The sequence below is a fragment of the Manis javanica genome, chromosome 12 (genome assembly GCF_040802235.1).
Source record: "Manis javanica isolate MJ-LG chromosome 12, MJ_LKY, whole genome shotgun sequence".
NCBI lineage: Eukaryota > Metazoa > Chordata > Mammalia > Pholidota > Manidae > Manis > Manis javanica.
Window position 1 is genome coordinate 17,634,910 of NC_133167.1, and position 18,526 is coordinate 17,653,435.

General features: G+C 45.3%; 1 protein-coding gene across 4 annotated transcripts; it reads right to left on the bottom strand.

Moving 5' to 3' along the window:
* Positions 1 to 815: 815 nt before the first annotated feature.
* Positions 816 to 14,927, bottom strand: LOC108387368 (C-X-C chemokine receptor type 2). 4 transcript variants are annotated; one of them, XM_037016454.2, is made up of 5 exons: positions 14,825 to 14,926; positions 14,545 to 14,629; positions 13,866 to 13,946; positions 12,210 to 12,289; positions 816 to 7,274 (listed from the first exon to the last, which is right to left on the bottom strand). In XM_037016454.2, exon 5 carries the CDS (start codon positions 7,247 to 7,249, stop codon positions 6,170 to 6,172), a length of 1,080 nt encoding a protein of 359 aa, XP_036872349.1. In that variant the 5' UTR covers positions 7,250 to 7,274; positions 12,210 to 12,289; positions 13,866 to 13,946; positions 14,545 to 14,629; positions 14,825 to 14,926; the 3' UTR covers positions 816 to 6,169. The 4 variants fall into 4 exon arrangements, with proteins under 4 accessions (XP_036872349.1, XP_036872348.1, XP_036872351.1 ...); XM_037016453.2 differs by having other exon boundaries at positions 13,866 to 13,961; XM_037016456.2 differs by lacking the exon at positions 12,210 to 12,289 and having other exon boundaries at positions 14,825 to 14,927.
* Positions 14,928 to 18,526: the final 3,599 nt, after the last annotated feature.

The following is an 18,526-nucleotide window of genomic DNA, read 5'->3' on the forward strand; positions in this document are numbered from 1 at the left end:
TCCATCACTCTTAGAGAAGAACTTCATGCCTGTTTGTAATCCTTGCTCCCATCCACAGCCTTAGGCAACCATTCATCTGCTTTCTGTCTCTACATATTTGCCTTTTCTGGATATTTTATGTCAGTGGAATCATACAATATGTGGTCTCCTATTCTGGCTCCTTCACTTAGCATTATGGTTTTAAACTTTGTGTTTAAACCACCACATTCAATGTATTCCATGCGGTGGACTCACCTTCATGGTTTATCTAACCATTTTCATATTGAGGAACATCAAGGTTGTTTCTATGTTTTAATTTAATAAATAATGCTGTGATGAACATCCTGTTTACATTTGTCACATTTGTCTATAGAAATGTGGGCATTTCTATAAGGTAGATTCCTAGAACTGTAATTCCTGGATCGGAGGCTATATGTACTATACATATGATCAAATTGCCTTCTCTAAAGGCTGTACCTATTTACTCTCCTCCTTGTAGTGGGTGATAATATTGTCTTTTAATCTGGTGGATTTGATCCCAAAACTATAGGATGTAGAAGCCTCCACTTGGCTCTCTGCAGTGGCACCTCAGAATGACCCAAGTTGTCCCTTTGTTCTTCTGATAACTTTATATTTTTTCCTTTATTTTGGTGATTAAAAGCATTTTTATTGTGAACAGTACACATACTACAGGTTGTAGAAAACTCATGCTTATAGTTTAAATAATAATAATATAACAAATCCCAGGTATCTGTGATCTGTGAAAAGAAAGAGAATAGTGTCGGCACCCTCAAAAGCCCTGAGGTCTCCTCCCTGATGGATTGAAATGTTAAATAAACATTACCCAAACTTTGGTGGTAACCGTTCCTTTTCTTAGAGTCTGAACCTTGTGTTTGTGTGAAAGATTTGCACGGAGTCAATTTAGTTAAGCTGGCACTATGCTTCCCCCAGTTCCCTCCCTTGAATAGTTCAGGGTAGCATCAGCTAGAAGAGATTTTCGTGTGAGCTTTGCAAGTCAGCAGTGGAGCAGAAGTTGCATGTTTTTATGCTCTAGAAGGTCAGTGCAAAGCCCCTGATGCGGTTACATGCTGTCCGTGATCAGCTGGTACCTCTCGTTGCCATGGGCAGCAGCTGGGTGTGCAGTCCCTTCTGCTCCTGAGCCACGCAAGGGCTCACCTTTGTGATGCAGGGGGTCAGTTTCTCCAACAGGTCATCCACTTACTGTACTTGGAGGCTGTGAGAGACCAGCGCAGGTTGCAATCTGTCCTCCCAGATTCCAGCTTGTCCTCATTATTCTTTCCTTCTTGGCTGTCTGTCCTGCCACTTTCAGGTCCCAGCACCAGAAGCAAGGACAACAGCCTGACCTAGACTGTTTTACCAGCTCCTGCAAGTTATACAGTCAAATCCCTGGGACAAAGTCCTCCTCCGAGTGGTCCTGCTTCTCTAATTGAACCTTGGGTGATAGAGCATATGTTCTCGATAGTGGGTTTGGTTTTGTCTGTCTTTGAACTCCTTGTTGGGCTCTGATTGTCTCTGTAACTGTCCTGCCTGCTAGCACAGAACCAGGTAGCCCCACCTGCTCCCACACCTATGCCCCAGAGCCTCAGTGAACCCCACCTCTATCAGATGACTGAGATGCCCAGCGCCAGGCACGGGGGAGTCTAGGCACTGAAGAAGTAGAGTGGCCCTACCTGTGTGAGAGGAATGCTCTGAGAAGTTCGTAAATATATTTTTCCTTGTGTTTGTAAGGTGCCTGCAATGTCACCATTAGAAAAGAAAAAACATCTGAAAAAAACAAACTAAACTAGGGATTTGTGTTCCAGCTCTGCTATTATACAGCCATGATATCTTGGTCAAGTTGCTTTGCTGGGGCCTCAGTTTCCTCATTCATGTACTGGAAGGGTTGACTCAGGGGATCTCTAGGTCTGTTCTGGCTCTGCCATTGCATGGCAGTGTGGTTCTCCATGCGATGAGTTTCTGTGTGATGTGCAAATGGGGGCTACTTCTTCGTATCACCCAGGCTGTCTTGATTTAATGAACAAAGCCCATCCTGCAGAGACTGGGGAGGGGCTCTGGTGGAAGGAGACATCCCAAACTTGGGGAGAAAAAAAAGAGATGGTGTTAGTGTAAGTGGCGGAGTATGTCTCTGGAAGCAAGAGGGGCCAGCTCAGACTCAGCAGGCAGATCTAGGCAAAAAGGTGCTCTGCCCTGGGACACAGACCTGGAAACAAGGGAGAGAAGAAAGAAAACAACTGAAAGGCAGGCCCCGGCTTTGCCCTGTCCTAGTGATGGCTTGGTTGGTAGCTTATTTGTGCCAAGATTGACTTTATGAGAGGAGGGGTGGGGGAAGACAGAAACAGAGAGAAGAGGCAGGGATAAATATTAACAGAGTTTACCTAAGTGCAATTCAGTCTCTGCCTCTTTGCTTCTGGGCTTATTTTATCCTCTTACTTTACTCAGAGAAACAAGTTTCTTCTAGCCCTTGCTCGAGGAGGAAAGAGCAGAGTCCCTGAGCTAGAGTGGAACTCCACTTGGCCTCCTCCCACTGACAGCCATTGCAGGGAGCCATCTGGCCTGTCAGCCTTGCCCAGTCCAAACAACCCTGGTTCCTCTGGCAACACAGGTGTTCCCTCGCGTAAACACTCATTCCCCCGCTTTTCCCTCCTGCTAAATCAGAAACTGTTCTGAAGGCTTGGCCAGAGCAGCTAAGTCATGCTTGGTCTTGAATTCAGCACAGTGCCTGGCACAGAATGAGCTCAGAAAAAGGGGGTGCTGTTCATTGACTGCAGAAGGCCAAGTGCTTTCATAAGATGAGTAATGGTTACTTGCCCCTGAGCGCTGGAGCTCTGAGGCTTGCTCCTGCCTATCTGGAGAGCCCTCTTTTCATAGCCACTCTCCTTGACTCAGTGGTCAGATAGTTGTTAACAGGAAGGGGATTGGAACCTGGTAAACGTTTGGTGACTGTGAAGTTCAGTTCCTCTTTCTTCTTTTACTTCCTCAGTGGGCTGCTCAGAGCCAGGGCCCCTCCTGTCAGAGCCCCTTCGGAAACAAGCCGATGAACAAGAGCTCTGCCAGGGTCAGGCTCTGTTGGGTTGATTGCTGCTACATCTCAAAGGCACTCAATGAATACTGTGGGATGAATGAGTCAAACCAGTGACATATTCAAAATCACTTCCCCATTCTGTAGGAGTGCCCTTTCATCAAACCCTGATGATGCATGTATGTGAGCGTGTGTGGGTGTGGGTGTGTTTTGGGTGGGAGAGAGGAGGGAGTGAAGGAAGACTCACAATGGGAGTTGCTGGTTGAGCTCAGGAGAACTGACTTCCTGTTACGCTCCCCAGCTGATCTGGTGGACATACTTGATCCTTCCAAGTCACACCTTTGACACCAAGAACACTAGAAGCATGAGATGACCCCGGGACACATTTTCTTCCATAATACATGTTCAGCAGTGGGAGGCTTGGGCTGGGCATGAAGGAGGTAGAAAGCATAGCCTCTTCTCAATCCGTCTTTCTGTGTATCCAATAAACAGCAAAGGGATTTATTTATCGTAAAGACCCCAATTCAGGACTTCTGCTCATCCCTGACTAGCTTTTCTGTAGCAGTTTGGATGTTTTCTGTTGCAAGTAATGAAATACCCAACTAAAAGTGATTTATGCAAAAAAAGACATTTAATTATCTCATTTAACAAAAAATTATAGGCAGGTAGTTTGAGGATTGGTTCAATGGTTAAAGTTTGTCTTTTAGGAGCTAGGTTTTTTCTTTCTAATTGTGGTACAATATACATAGTATAAAAGTTACCATTTTAGTCATTTTTAAGTGTACAGTTTCAGTGGCATTAAGTATATTCACACTGTTGTACATCTATAGCAACTACCCATGTCTGGAACCTTTTCATCATCCCTGACTTCTGTACTCATTAAAAAATAACTCCCGATTTTCCCCTACCTGCAACTTCTGGTAACCACCATTTCCCTTTCTGTCTCTAGGAATTTGACTATTCTAAGCACCTCATATAGGCAGAATCATACAATATTTGTGGCTGGCTTATTTCACTTAGCATAATGGTTTCGAGGTTCATTCATGTTATAGCATGTGTCAGAATTTCATTCCTTTTGAAGATTGAATAATACTACATTATACATATATACCACATTTTGTATATCCATCATCCCTTGGTGGACATTTGGATCATTTCCATGTTTGACTATTGTAAATAATGCTGCTATGAACATTAGTGTACAAATATCTGTTTGGGTCTCTGCTTTCAGTTCTTTTGGGTATACACCTGGGAGCAGAATTGCTGGATCACATGGTAATTCCATACTTAACTTTTTGAGGATCTGTCATACTATTTTCTGCAGTGGTGTACTATCTTACATTCTCACTGGTATTGCACAAAGGTTCCAATTCTTCAATATCATCACAAACACTTGTTATTTTCTGCTTTTTTTAACTTTGATAAGTCACCCTAATGGGTATGAAGTGGTTCTTTATTTTGGTTTTGATTTGCATTTCCCAAATTAAGAGTGATGGGATGTCCTGTAGAGAAAGGTCTCTTCTCCAGATCTTTTGCCCACTTTTGAATTAGGACTATCCTTTCCCCATTGAATAGTCTGCACCTTTGTTGAAAGTCATTTGACCATTTACGTTTAGGTTTATTTCTGGGCTTTTTATTCTCAGGTTCTTCTTATCCTTTGGCTCCATCAGCCTAAGTGTGTTGGGCACACTTTTTGCCTCATTGTCACAAAGTGTCTGCCTCAGCTCCACACATCACGTTCTATGACCATATTCAAAGTCAAGAAGAAAGGATGTATGTGTATCTTTTTTTTTTCTGTTGAGTTGTAGGAATTTTTTTTATATTCCAGATATTAACCCCTTATAAGATATATGATTTGCAAATATTTTCTCCTATTCTGTGGTTCGCCTCTTCTCTCTGCTGATAGTGTCCATTGATGTACAAAAGTATTTAACATTAATGAAGTCCAGTTCATCTATTTTTTTCTTTTCTTGCCTCTGCTTCTAGATCACATGTAAGAAATTATGGCCAAATCCAATATCATGAAGCTTTTTGTCTGTTTTCTTCTAAGAGCTGTATGGTTTTAGCTCTTGAGTTTAGGTCTTTGATCCATTTTGAGTTAACTTTTGTATATGTATAAGGGAAGGACCAATTCCCTTCTTGGGCATGTAGATAACTAGTTTTCCCAGCACCATTTGTTGAAGGACTTTCCTTTCCCCATTGAATAGTCTGCACCTTTGTTGAAAGTCATTTGACCATTTACGCTTAGGTTTATTTCTGGGCTCTTTATGCTCAGGTTCTTCTTATCCTTTGGCTCCATCAGCCTAAGTGTGTTGGGCATACTTTTTGCCTCATTGTCACAAAGTGTCTGCCTCAGCTCCACACATCATATCCTATGACCATATTCAAAGGCAAGAAGAAAGGATGTATGTGTATCTCTCTCTTTTTTAATCAGGAATATTTCCCAGGAGTCCCCTGGCCCTAGCAGACTTCCTCTTAAGCAATGGTATGCTGAAGCCAGCTTGTACTTGTTTGTGAAAGCAGATTAGTACATTTTCTAGAATTTGTGAGCTGGTTGCTAAACACTGCCACCCTTGAAATCATAGAGGGAGTGTTTACACCAGGGCACTTGGTAAACATTACAAATCAGGGCTCTTCTCCCCGGAGAGTGGCATACCAGCACACTATTGCCCTTAAGTCTTATTAGTCAGAAGTGGATGATGCGCCCACTCCTAGCTTCAGCAAGTCTTAGAAAGTGTCTGTCACCTTCAGTCTCTCTCTAGGGAGGTGGACTTTGCTGGCAAGCAAGGAAAGGGAGAGTTGCAGAACCGATGAACGTGTGCCACTGACGGCTCCCAGTGGTGAGAACTTTCTGCAGTCACTTCCAAGGATGCCTTTCAGATGTCCAGGAAACTGAGTGCTATGGGCTCAGTGGTAGGATGGACAGAGCGCCAGCAGTTGACATAGCAATTACGGTAAGGGGTAGGACGTCATGGCAGGCTTCCCAAACCCCACAGTGGGGACCTAGGAAGGATGTGGCCCCAGCAATTCCTGTAACCCCAATGAGGCGTGGCCTTGACACAGACTGGGAGCAACCAGTGGATGTAAGGCTTGGAATGGGATGCTGGGGGGACAGGAGGAGCCCTGAGAGGCTGCAACAGGGGTGGGGGCTCAGATTGTAGTAGAAGTGTTCCCTGAAGAAGAGCCAATAAAGGAAGGCCTGCTGTCCTTGGCCAAGTACTCCTTGCTGACCAGGCCATGGATGGCCATGATCTTAAGGAGTCCATGGCGAAACTTCTGGCCAATGAAGGCATAAATGAGGGGGTTGAGGCAGCTGTGGAAGAACCCCAGAATCTCGGTGGCGTCCAGGGCCCGGCCAATGTCATTGCGGCGCTCGCAGGTCTCCTTGATCACCCGGATCCTCATGAGGGTGTCTGCGACCAGGACCAGGTTGTAGGGCAGCCAGCAGAGCAGGAAGACGAGCACAACAGCAAAGATGACCCGCATGGCCCGGTGCTTCTGCCCCATGTGGGCCTCAAACAGCGTGCGCAGGGTGAGTCCATAGCAGAAGAGCATGACCAGCAGTGGCAGGAGGAAGCCGAAGGTCTGGGGCAGGACCCGCATCACCATCCGCCATTTTGTTGTATTGGCACCCATGTCCTCATAGCAGACTGGGCTGGAATAGGGTGGGTAGATGGCCTTGCGGAAGAGTAAGATTGGCAGGGACAGGATCAGGGACAGGACCCAGATGCCTAAGCATATGAACTTGACCCAGTGTCGCTTCTGGGTCAATGTGCGTGTGGCATGGACAATGGCCAGGTAGCGGTCTATGCTGATGCAGGCCAGCAGCAGGATGCTGCTGTAGAAGTTGATTTCCTTCAGGAGTGAAACCACCTTGCACAGGAGTGTGCCGAAGGTCCAGCCCTTCGCCTTGGAGGCAGCCCAGATAGGCAGGGTCAGGGCAAAGAGCAGGTCGGCTATGGCCAGGTTCAACAGGTAGACATCGGTGACAGAACGGCTGACCCGGCTGTATAAGACGACCAGCATCACCAGGGAGTTTCCCAGCAGGCTCAGCAAGAAGACCAGGGAATAGATGGCAACTACTGCATATTTATTGAATTCCATAGATTCTGGCCGGCATGGAGTAGCATCTGGTAGAATAACGGGCAATTCAGTTTCATAGGTGTAATTATCAAAATCGTCACCGAAGAGATCTTCAAAGCTGTAATTCTCCCAGTTAAATCCTTCCATATTTGAGATAGACTTAAATTCTGGCCTAGAGAAGAGACATGAAATTTATTGCACGGTACAGCTCCCCAGATTCTAGCTTGTCTGCCCATGAACCTCAGATAGAATTCTTTGCCTTGGCTTGTATATTGCATGCAAGCAACTTTCACTTCAGGAAATAGTGGGGGCTCTAAGGTTATGAGACATTTTTGATAAATGGTGTAATTCACAAAAGAGTATAGCTCCCTTCAAAGTCAGAGAGAAGTGCTTAGCACATTTCATGACATCACTATCACCCAAAACATTGTTGAAACATCCCTTTGGATAGTCCCTACAGAACATGTTGTCTTAGATCCCTCAGTGGTGAGCACCTCTGACTGTAGAGGCTGAATTTAACGCCAGAAACCAAGGTGCCATTTCATTTCTCAGTCTGGGGATTAAGCAGGCAATCCAGTTAGTTTGGACCCCTAGAAAAAGATCAAGATTTGACTATAAGGCTGAGAGAGAAATCCCTTTGTCAAACTTTCTGAAAGTTACTTTAAAAGAAGTGTTCTGAGAAAACAGGTCTAGTGATAGCAGAATAGAGTTTCAGGAGATGACACTAGAAGAAAGTTTAGTCTGTTAGTGAAGGGCAGTGTTTCTCTTTTGGAATGCAGGAGGGATGCTCTGGGAATATTTGAGTAGTTTGAAAAAATACATTAAAAATCATAAGCAACACAGTGGTTTAAAAAATAATCACAAGCAGGTGGCTGACTGATTCTTCAAGTAAGTGGGAATGTAACAGATTATCTTGAAGGCTCTGGGAAGCTATATTCTGCCATGCAGGGGTCAGAGAAAGCCAGGATGCTCCCAGCACAAGGATGGGGGGCAGCAGCAAGCAGAGAAGACAGCCGCAGACACACTCTCCCTGCTGTGGTGGCTTTTCAGTCTTGGTGGGGGGGGCTTCCTGTCCTGCCATTGCATGTGTCCATCCACCCTGACTCCCCAGCACTCCTGGACTACCACTCAGAAAGCCCTTGTCACCCTTATCTCCTTTGTCAGGGAGCCTGCTTCCGGGGGAGGCCCCGCAATCATTCTGAAATATTATCCCAGCAAACTAAAGGAAGCCAGTTACTGAATTAGCTTCTTTTTGAATACAAAAATATATCACCATTGTGCCATTTCCTACAGTAAGATATTACCATTCTGTGATCATATGTAAGTCTGTAATCCACCTCAAGATGGAACCCAGTGTTAAAGAGAAAAAGTGAAAGTAAAAAGTTTCTGGAATTACTTCATACTCATTAGGATGATTGTATGTATATTGTATGTATGTACATTGTATGTAATCATACATTATTGGGGGGAATGTAAAATGGCGCTGCTACTTTGGAAAGCAATTTGGCAGTTGAAACTAGTTGAACCTAGAGTTCCCGGATGACTCAGCAACTCCACTCCTAGATATACGCCCGAGAGAACTGAAACATATGTCCACACAAAAACTTGTCCATGATCATGACAGCACAATAGCCAAGAAGTGGAACCAGCCCAAACGGCCAGGATAAATGGATAAAAAAAATGATGGTATACACACACAATGGAATATTATTCAACCACAAAAAGGAATGATACATGCTATAACATGGATGAACCTCAAAAACACTATTCTAAGTGAAAAAAGTCAAGCATAAAGGGCTTCCTACTGTATAATCCCACTTATATGAAATGTCCAGAATAGGCAAATTGGTTGAGACAGAAAAAGCAAATACAACTCTCAAAGCAACAACATGAACAGCAGAAGTCCAGGAAACTTTTCTCTTCAGCAGAAGAAAGTCTGTTACTGTCAGTCAATGTATAGTAAAGAAGAAAGCTAAATGGGGTTAAGAGAAACTGGAAAAACAATGTCCTTTTCCCCAAGAGTGATAAAATTCTTAGCCTTAACCCTCCTGGGAAGGTATTACTTTCTCCCCTAAGTGATGGAGGTCAGATAAATTGCTTTCTAAGCACATGGAGACCACAGATAGAGCAGATTTAGTCAGTGTGTGAACCCAGAAAGAGGTGATATGAGAGTAGGGACCTGTCTGGCCAGGAGAACAGAGTGGTAGTGGGAGAGGCAGACCATACAGCTGGCTCAGCCATGTTGTCCGTAGATCTGTGAGAAGTCATTGGCTCTGCTGTCCAGTAGTGAAGAACAAGTTTGCTCAGAGGCCCAGGGTTATGTTCAGTGAAGTCATGAGGTCAAGGGTGGGTCACCTCTGGGAGCACAGGATCAGAGTCACTCTTAAGGTACCAAATGATCTCAGAGAAGACGCACGTTTGAGAGAGATGCAGAGAGCTTGTGACCGTGGAGGGGACACCTCCACAGTTATGAGCATTGGCTGTGAGAAGGCAGGGCTGGGGCAGCTGCAGAAACTGCCTTATCGAGAGGCAGCAGCAGCCACGTTTCACAGGCACCTGCTTGTTCAGGAAGATCCAATGCTCAGGCATGCCGTGGGGGCGGGGTCGAGAGGCGTGTACTGGGGGATACGGCTAAGCTCCCACCCCCAGGCACAAAGGAGCCCCTTGAGGGTCTAGAAGAAGAACAGGTAAGTCAGACACAAGGTAGAAAACTCAGAAGAGAGAACCAGTCTGGGGAATGACCTCCAGCCATTGGGGGAGAATGCTTTGGTGTTGTTTGTTTGTTTTTAAATCTCTAGAGGATGTTTGAAGAGATAAACTAAGTTAAAGGTAGAAACTGCAGAAAGGGAGATGACATATGTGAGATCTGCTTTGTACCTCACAGGTAGGTGATCCCCCTTGATCATTATAAGTAGATACGATTAGCTCCTGTGGGGGAAGACAGGCCCAGCAAGGCTCAGAAACCTGCTGGTGGTCACAGAGCCTGTTAATGATGCAGCCAGGATTCCAACTAAGTGTGAATGGCTCCACTCTGCGTGCCATTTTCAGTTTCTCGACCTGCTTCTTAATAAAATCGTATCTCATATATTAAATATATTTGTAAGCTAACTTTCTGAGATATCATCAAGTCAACCTGTATATAGTTTCCTCTCATTGTTTGATGCTTTGTACATTGCTTTCTTCACTGTGCCTTAGGCCCAGAATCAAAGAAACAGCCCTCGCAGGAAGGATAAACCAAATGCCTTTGAACCGACTGGCCCCTACTGGCCACTCAGTCATGTTCCTGATGGCCAATTGGGAGATTTCTGCATCAAGTGAAACTGCCAGTTGCTTTAATGACTCACAGTAGTTCAGAAACTCCATGGATGGGATGGGTCTAGTTTATTTCATGAGACTACTATAGGTCTTACACCATAAACAAAAATAAATTCAAAAATGGATTAGAGACCTAAATGTAAGACCTGGAACCATGAAACTCCTGGAAGAAAACTTAGGCAGTAAACTCTTGAACATCAGCATTAGTAATTTTTTCTGCGTATGTCTCCTCAGACAAGGGAAACAAAAGCAAAAATAAACAAGTAAGACTACATTAACATTAAACTATAAAGCTTCTTCATAGCAAAGGAAACCATCAACAAAACAAAAAGGCAACCTACTGCATGAGAGAATACATTTGCAAATGATATATTTGATTAGGGGCTCATATCGAAAATATGTAAGGAATACAAACACCTCAACACCAGAAAAACAAATGATCCAGTTAAAAATGGGCAAAGGACCTGAATAGACATTTTACCAAAAAAGATGTACAGATGGCCAACAGGCACATGAAAAGATGCTCAACATCAGTAGTCATCAGGGAAATACAAATCAAAACCACAATGAGATATTATCTCATACCAGTCAGAATGGCTAATATCAACAAAACAGGAAACAACAGTATTGGCGAGGCCGTGGAGAAAAGGAACCCTCAAACACTGTTGGTGGGAATATAAATTTGTACAGTCACTATGGGAAACAGTATTGAGGATTTTCAAAGAACTGGAAATAAAAATATAGTATATCCCAGCAATTCCACTTCTGGGAATTTACCCAAAGAAAACAAAATCACTAATCTGAAAAGATATATGCATTCCTATGTTTATCACAGAATTATTTACAATGGCCAAAATATAGAAACAACCCAAATGTCCATTGATAGATGACTGGATAAAGAAAGAGCTTCCATGTACACAATGGAATATTATTCAGCCATAAACAAGAATGGAATCTTAACAACATGAATGGACCTAGAGAGTATTATGCTAAGTGAAATAAGCCACACAGAGAAAGATAAATATCATATGATTTCATTTATATGTGGAATCCAAGAAACAACAGTGAACAAAACAGAAATAGACTCATAGACACAGAGAGGAGACCGGTGGCTACCATAGGGGAGGGGTGTTGGGGGGATGGGTGAAACTGGTGAAGGGGATAAATGATTAGTGAGAATGTTTGCTATCTTGATCTGGGTGATGATTACATGAGTTAGACACATGTCAAAATTCATCAAACTGTACACTAAGATTTGTGCATTTTTATCGTGTATACCTCAATATAAAAAAAAGTAACAACAAAAAAAAGAGAAAATGCCATAGAATGTATGGGGGACATTTACAAGATTCCAAACATTGAAGGCAATCTTTTTAACAGCAGCAAAAGATTAAAATAGTTATTTTAATACAATTACAGTATTTTTCTCTCTATAAATATAATCCACACATATTTGCATTTAATATAGGGGAAGAGGGACTCAGCAGTGCCTGGTCCTTTCTCAGACAATCCTAGTCTTTCAATCCTAGTCAAGGCAGGGAGAGCTGGCTGAGCAGGGAGGGGAAGGGGTAGGCAGCAAGTTGCCCTCAGCGGTTGTTGGGGAGAAGTGTAAGCAAGAGGGGCAGGGGCTTGTCCTTTGGGGATGGGGAGGCCTAACGAGAGAGAATGAAGAGACAGAGTTGAGGTCCACCAAGGGTAGAGACAGAGGCCTGGGATAAATGGAGGCTGGGTGTCAAGAGAACAGAGAGCAGACATTCTGGATGGTGGGAGGGGTGGGTATTCCAAGACTTACCAGGATTTGGGGCTTTTCACCTGCTGGACACCTCCAGGAGGCAGTGTGACTGACTGAGAGGCAGCGTCGGTGAGAACACACTGGAGGAAGTCAGCGGTGGATTAGATTGCTCAATTCTGGGGTGGAGTCCCAGAGGGTGTTGGATGCTTTTGATAACTTCAATAATTAATTCTGAGGTCAGCTCTCTGATCACCAGTCATTTTATGAACCGGTAGAGTTCATACTGGGAAGGGACCTATGGCATTTTATAGGCAATCTTCCCATTTCACAGATGACAAAACTGAGGCCCACAGAAAGGAATTGGGACCACAGCCATTTATCTTACCTTTGCCCTAATCTCAGCTACCCTTGGCTCTTTCAGCTGGTGTGTCTGGCTCTCCCCACACTCCAGACACTTTGGCCTTTCCATGCTTACTGTCCTGACCTACTGCCCCTGAACATCTCTCACATCTCAAAGGGGAAGAGCTCCCTAAGACAACAGTAGACTCAAGCTTCCAGTGAGTGTGGTAGCTCTTCTCCCTGGCCTCCATCCCACCCACCCCAGGAATCCTTAAAGCCTCACAGATTCCTTCTCCATGCCACATCCTTTTGAGAAACCCCCACCCCCTCTCCTAGTCTTTCACCTCACTCCCCAACCATCTGCTCTGACCATGAGCCCCTCCTAGGGTGCTGCTGTTCTTCCTTGGCTTGTACGCTTGGGATTGGGTATACAGTACCTACCACCTTTGGAGCCAAGGCCATCCAGTTTGGAAAGAAAGCCTTTTGGTAAAAGTTAAAATCCCACCCAAGTCCAAACACAGTTTTGAAGACAGTGCTGAGTGACACTAAGAATATACTTTGTCATGTTTGACATGGTCACATGTTATCCATTGGTCACAATCCAAAGGATAAATACAGGCAGAGCAGGGAACACTAATTCACAGCTCCTTCCCAAGCTCTCATCCCAGCGAACAATGCCTCAACCCCACCCACTGCTCTTTACCTTGTTGCTCCGTGCATCCCATGCCACAGTGTGCTCAAAACCTGTGGCAAACTCACCTGAGCTGCCTACCCCTAGGAAAGAACCTTTGAGTCTCACCATTTAGCAAATGTTTTTTGTCACCTCCATCTTTCCTGCACTGGAGAGGAATGCAATTATTCTGGTCAGAAGATGCTAAAACCAGAGCGAGGCTCATTATTCATGGAGAACATGAGAACAGCAGTGAAGAGCTCCATGAGTTGAGCAACTCTGGACAAGTCACTTTTCCTCCCTCAGTCTCAGTTCACTCAGCTTTAAACGAGGCCAGTGATAGAATCTAACTCATGGGGTTGTGCTGAGGATGAAATGAAGGATTATCAGTAAACCACTTAAGACACATAGAAAGCACCCTGTTAGCATTTGTCCTGATCATTATTACTGAAATACTTTATTAACTAATAGCATGTCTCTCCCACTACATCCCCAGGCAAGAGAAAGCAGCTGCCGTCCATGTACCTCTTAATTTGTTCTGACCTGAGTAATAATAGCCCTGTTAGCTGTGATGCTGAGTCCCTGTTAGAGTCTAGCTTCTGGGGTAAGTGCTTTTCAGAATTTGTCTCAATTAATCTTCACAGCAACTCCATGAAGGGTGAACTTTATGCATGAGGAAACTAGGCCCTGGGAGTTAAGCAACTTACCTAGAGTGACGCAGCTGAGAAGGGGCTGGATCTCAGTCTCGGGTCTCTGAGCTCTGTTAGGTATCTCTCTGCCTCAGACAACTGAAAAGGAAAGGTCTGTAGAAAGGAGAGGCCAGATTGGACATTTCTCAATCTGCCCACTTGCTTTTCATTAGGTTGATTTTACTTCCACTGAGCCCACCACTGGCCTGTGGATGGTGGGGTGAATAAAGAAAAGGTATCCAATCGTGGCTCTGCTGTTCATGGTTAGGGTGGGCTTGTATGAGTCACTAAATCTAGGCCTTGACGTGGTCTGTTGGACAATGAGGAGATTGTTCTAGATCTGTACTGTCCAATATGATAGCTACTAGCCAGCTACATGCTGCAACCTAAATTTAAGTTAATAAAATAAAATAAAAAGCTTAGTTCCTTAGTCTCACCAGCCTCATTTCAAGTGCTCAGTAGCCGCATGTGACTAGTGGGTATCATTTTGGATAGTGCAGATATAGAACATTTCCATTACTGTAGAAAGTTCTTTTGTACCGTGCTGTCTAGGTGAAGACTTAGTTGTCTTTAGTGGCAAGGTTCTGCAGTTCATCCTCTCAGTTCTCAGGGAACTCAGAGGAGGAGACTTAAGTTTCCAACTGCCTGCCATCAGAAATGTGTCCTTGGCAGCCCTAAGACCCAGCAGCTCACTTACCTGTTATTGCTGCTACAGCTGCTGTTGTTACTGGAGTGGCCAGCTGATACCTCCTCTGTGACTCAGGGCTTGGTAGCAGTCAGGGCTGTTGGACGGGAAAACTGTGAGGCAGTCTTTATGGGGAAACTTCCGACTGAGGGCTGCCCAAGGGGAAATCCAGGAGGCCCACCAGGGGAGGAGTTCCCACTGAGGAGCCACAGAGTCTGTCCTGGGACTCTGACTCCGGGCCAAGGTTCCACCTGGCGATTCTGTAATGAGCCCTGGGGGTTTTCATGCCTACCTGTCTCCTGGAGAACACTGCCAGTCTGAAGGCAGGGGTTTGCCCAGTCCATCTCTGTCTCTGAATGTTTTGAAGCTGTACCTCCTTCCTTACAAGGAAAATGCAGGCAGCCCCAGCCCCCAGCTGACAGATTTGCCTGAACACTTGCAGGAACACTTCCTTCCTCCCTTCTAGGGTCAGCGTGAGAAGTGTCTTTCTTTCTCCTTCTGGTGGATTCCTGCCCTTGGCTATGGGACCCGCTGCCTCGCACATCCTTCAGGAACACGCCTCTGACCTCCCAGCCCCTTAACCGCCTCTTTCCCTGAACTTGCTATGTCTTTCTCACCCTCCCTCTGTTCTAAGACCCTTTTTGCTGCTACTCCCCCATGCCCTTCTTTTCACAGGCAAACTTCTTGAAAAAAGCGGAGAACAGTTGTTATCCCCACTTCACCTCCTCTTGTTCACTGCTCAGCTCCCTGCAACTAGTTTCCTTCCTATCGCTCCGTTGAAACAGCTTTTGCCAATGACTTCTCATTGCTAAATCCAACAAATCCTTGTCTTAAAACTGCGCTATTAAAAAAAATAAAGCATGCATATTGTAAAGAATATAGGTGATAAAAAAGCGCATAAAATAAAACTTGAAAGGCTCTTTTCCATCCTTCTGCTCACACATATCTTGTGTACATCTTTCCAGACTTTTCCCCATGTATATCCAAACATACGTTCCTTCCTTCTTTACTTAGTAAAAGTGATATTTAAGTAGCTATATTGTTTGCACCTTAACAAAATATCATGGACTGATTCCACACCAGTACGTATATGTCCATCTTACTTTTTTCAGTGATGACATAGTAGTCCGTGGTAAGGATGGTCATGGTTTATACCTTTTAGATGAAAATTTAGGTCTTGCTAAGAGCATCTTTGGATATAGGTTGTCAGGAGCCCTAAGTGTAATTTTTCTGGGTCATATCTGTGCATATTTAAATTTTCATAAGTACTGCTGTACTGCCCTTCAAAAAGACTACCAATTTACTCTTCCATCTTGTTTATTGAGGGGCCTGTTACCCTATCTACCCATACTATCTCTATTTGTCAATTACGTTAAAATATTTTCGCCCAGCCTGTTGTGTGCTTTGTAACTTTATTTGTGGTGAAATGATTATTGCTCACGCCCATTGTATTTGATCTCTTGTCATTTAATCCACTGACCTCATTCTCTTCTTATTTCTCTTAGTCTTGTTCTATTGCTTTATTTCTGTTCATTCCTCAAGTATGGATGTCCCTAGGGGTCCTGCTCTCCCCAGGCCAGCCCACCTGCTTCCTTGGGTTCCGTTACCACCCAAAAGCTTTTGGTGTCTTCCTTACCTTTAGTTCCCTAACTTCTCTCAGCTTCTCTCCTAAGTACAAATTCTTACGTGCAATTACCTCTTGAAATCTCCCCTGAGGTCCCACAGATGCTGCAAACTCATGCTGAAAACCAGTCTCATGGAACTTCCCGACACATGTGCTCTTCGCCTGAGCGCCCTCTCACCCGTTCTTCTGCCCGCGCTGGACACGGGCGCACCCCTCCCCTCCCCCAGCTCTTCGTCTCCACCGAGGCTATCTCCTTAGCCTCTCTCCTGGTTATCCGCGCCTCACCACCTTCACTGACCATGTTAGGCAATTAGCTACCAAACTAGGGCAATAGTCAGGCGATAGCTGTGGATTCAGGAGCTGGACTGTAGACCTTGGGCAAGTTACATAATCTCGCTAGGTCTCAGTTTCACCAGCTGTAAAATGGGGCTCATGAGAGCGCACATTGCATAGTGTTGTCACTACGACGAAGTGAGCCTGTTAATGGGCGCTTTGAGTGGTGCCTGGTGCCGCTGGTGTGACTGCTGTTCTCTTCCTCTTCCTCTCTTAAATGATCTCTGCTTCATCTCCTCCCTCGACCCATCCTCCCCTTGGCTCCCAGAGCGTGAATCTGTTCATGCGCTTTTCCTCTGACGACCCTTCGAAGGCCCCTGGTCCCCTCAGGTAGAGTCCAGCTCCTGTCCCAGGCACCTGGCGCCCCTGCGTCTGACCGTGCGTGTCTCCAGCCTCATTTCAGGCCATATACGCCTGAGAACCCTTAACTCCAGTTAAGAGTCAGGCTCCCCCACCCGCACCCCCGGGCCTGTCATGCATTTCCCTTTTTTCAGAAATGCTCTTCCTCACCCTCTTGGTCTAGCCAGTGCTTCCTTTTGCTTTTAAATTCAGCCCGGTCATCACCTCCATGGTCTGGGGGCCATCCCCCTGCTCTCTGTACCCCTTGACTTACCTCTAACATGGCTCCAATAGAGGGTTTTGTAATCATCTGTTTTGATGCTTCACCCTCCCCATTGTGATGTTCTTAAAAGCAGGGATTTTATATATTACATTTTATGTATATATATGTGATATATATATATATAATTTCTGTATTGCCAAACCAATCACAGTATTTGGCATATCCTAGGTGCTTAATACAATTTTGTTGAGCCCTGAATGAATCAACAAATTGGGGAAACTGATGTATAATAGAGCATCTAAGTGATGTCTAATTTAAAGAAATAATGATGTCACCCAATTTCCCAGGTCACCCCAGCCTGTAGCACAAAGGAAGTCACATCAGTAGCTATAACCCACATTACATTGGTTCAGCCCCTGTGTGCTCATGCAGGGCTTCATTCTCCTGTGAGGGGCTCCCCAGGAATTTGGGGGAGTCCACTGGGGGCATCTCCTAGATGCTCCTTTGGGGGCTGCTGTGCTAGACATGTGCCCTGGAGCCACTGCAGAAGGACTGGCACCCTTGCAGTGCCACTCTCCAGGATGGCCTATGGTGACCATTGTGGAACCCTTTGCCAGAGGGTCCCCAAGCTCTAATGAGCTTTTCTAATGTCCTTGCGGAACTTTTGTGCTCCTCATTGGTCTTGGTGGGGATTCTTTGGGAGGCAGTATTGAGCTAGAGGCTGGTCCTTAGCATTGCCCTTCCATCCCTCCCAATCAGGGGGAGAAATTCAAGCGCCCCCATTCCTGGCCACAATTTCCTTCTGATGAGTTCCTGTCTGGGAGCATCTTGCTTCCTCTTTGAACATGGGCTTCTGCTAGGTCCCCTCTCCCACTTTAGTTCATCAGGTTAGAGTTCCTACTAGAATATGATGTCTTCTGTTATAATGGGAACCCTGTCCTAATAAAAGAATCTAAGCAGGTCTGACCTCCACGAAGGGACTGTTGCCCTTCAGGGTAGGGGTGATTCTATGACTTTGATCGCTCCAGGAACTCCAGCTCTCCCTGCTATACCCCCAGCAACCTCTATTCCCAGCCCCCACCTCATTGCAGGCTTTGCTAAGGAGAAGTTCTCACCAGCTCTCCAGGGCAGGAGCTGCTGTTGCAAAACTCTTGCTCCATGCCATGGTAATGGGATGTAACTCTGGGCGGTCCTGACCCCAAGACAAGGTCCACAGGCTCTGGCCAGAGCCACAGTGTTGCCCAACTGCTCTGGAGGCTCTGGCAGTCCATGTGAGGCAGAGGAGATGGGGGCAGCATGCATGCCTGTTTGGGGCCACAAAGTCTGCCCTGGAGCCCAGGGAGGGCAGCTCATGGCCTTGTTGCCAAGTGGGGCCCACACTTCTTCTGAAATAGTACTTTCACAAGTACCACAATTGGGTGCTGAGTGAATGACACACAGTTTATGTAAGACTTGTTGGGCAGTCGGGGGATATG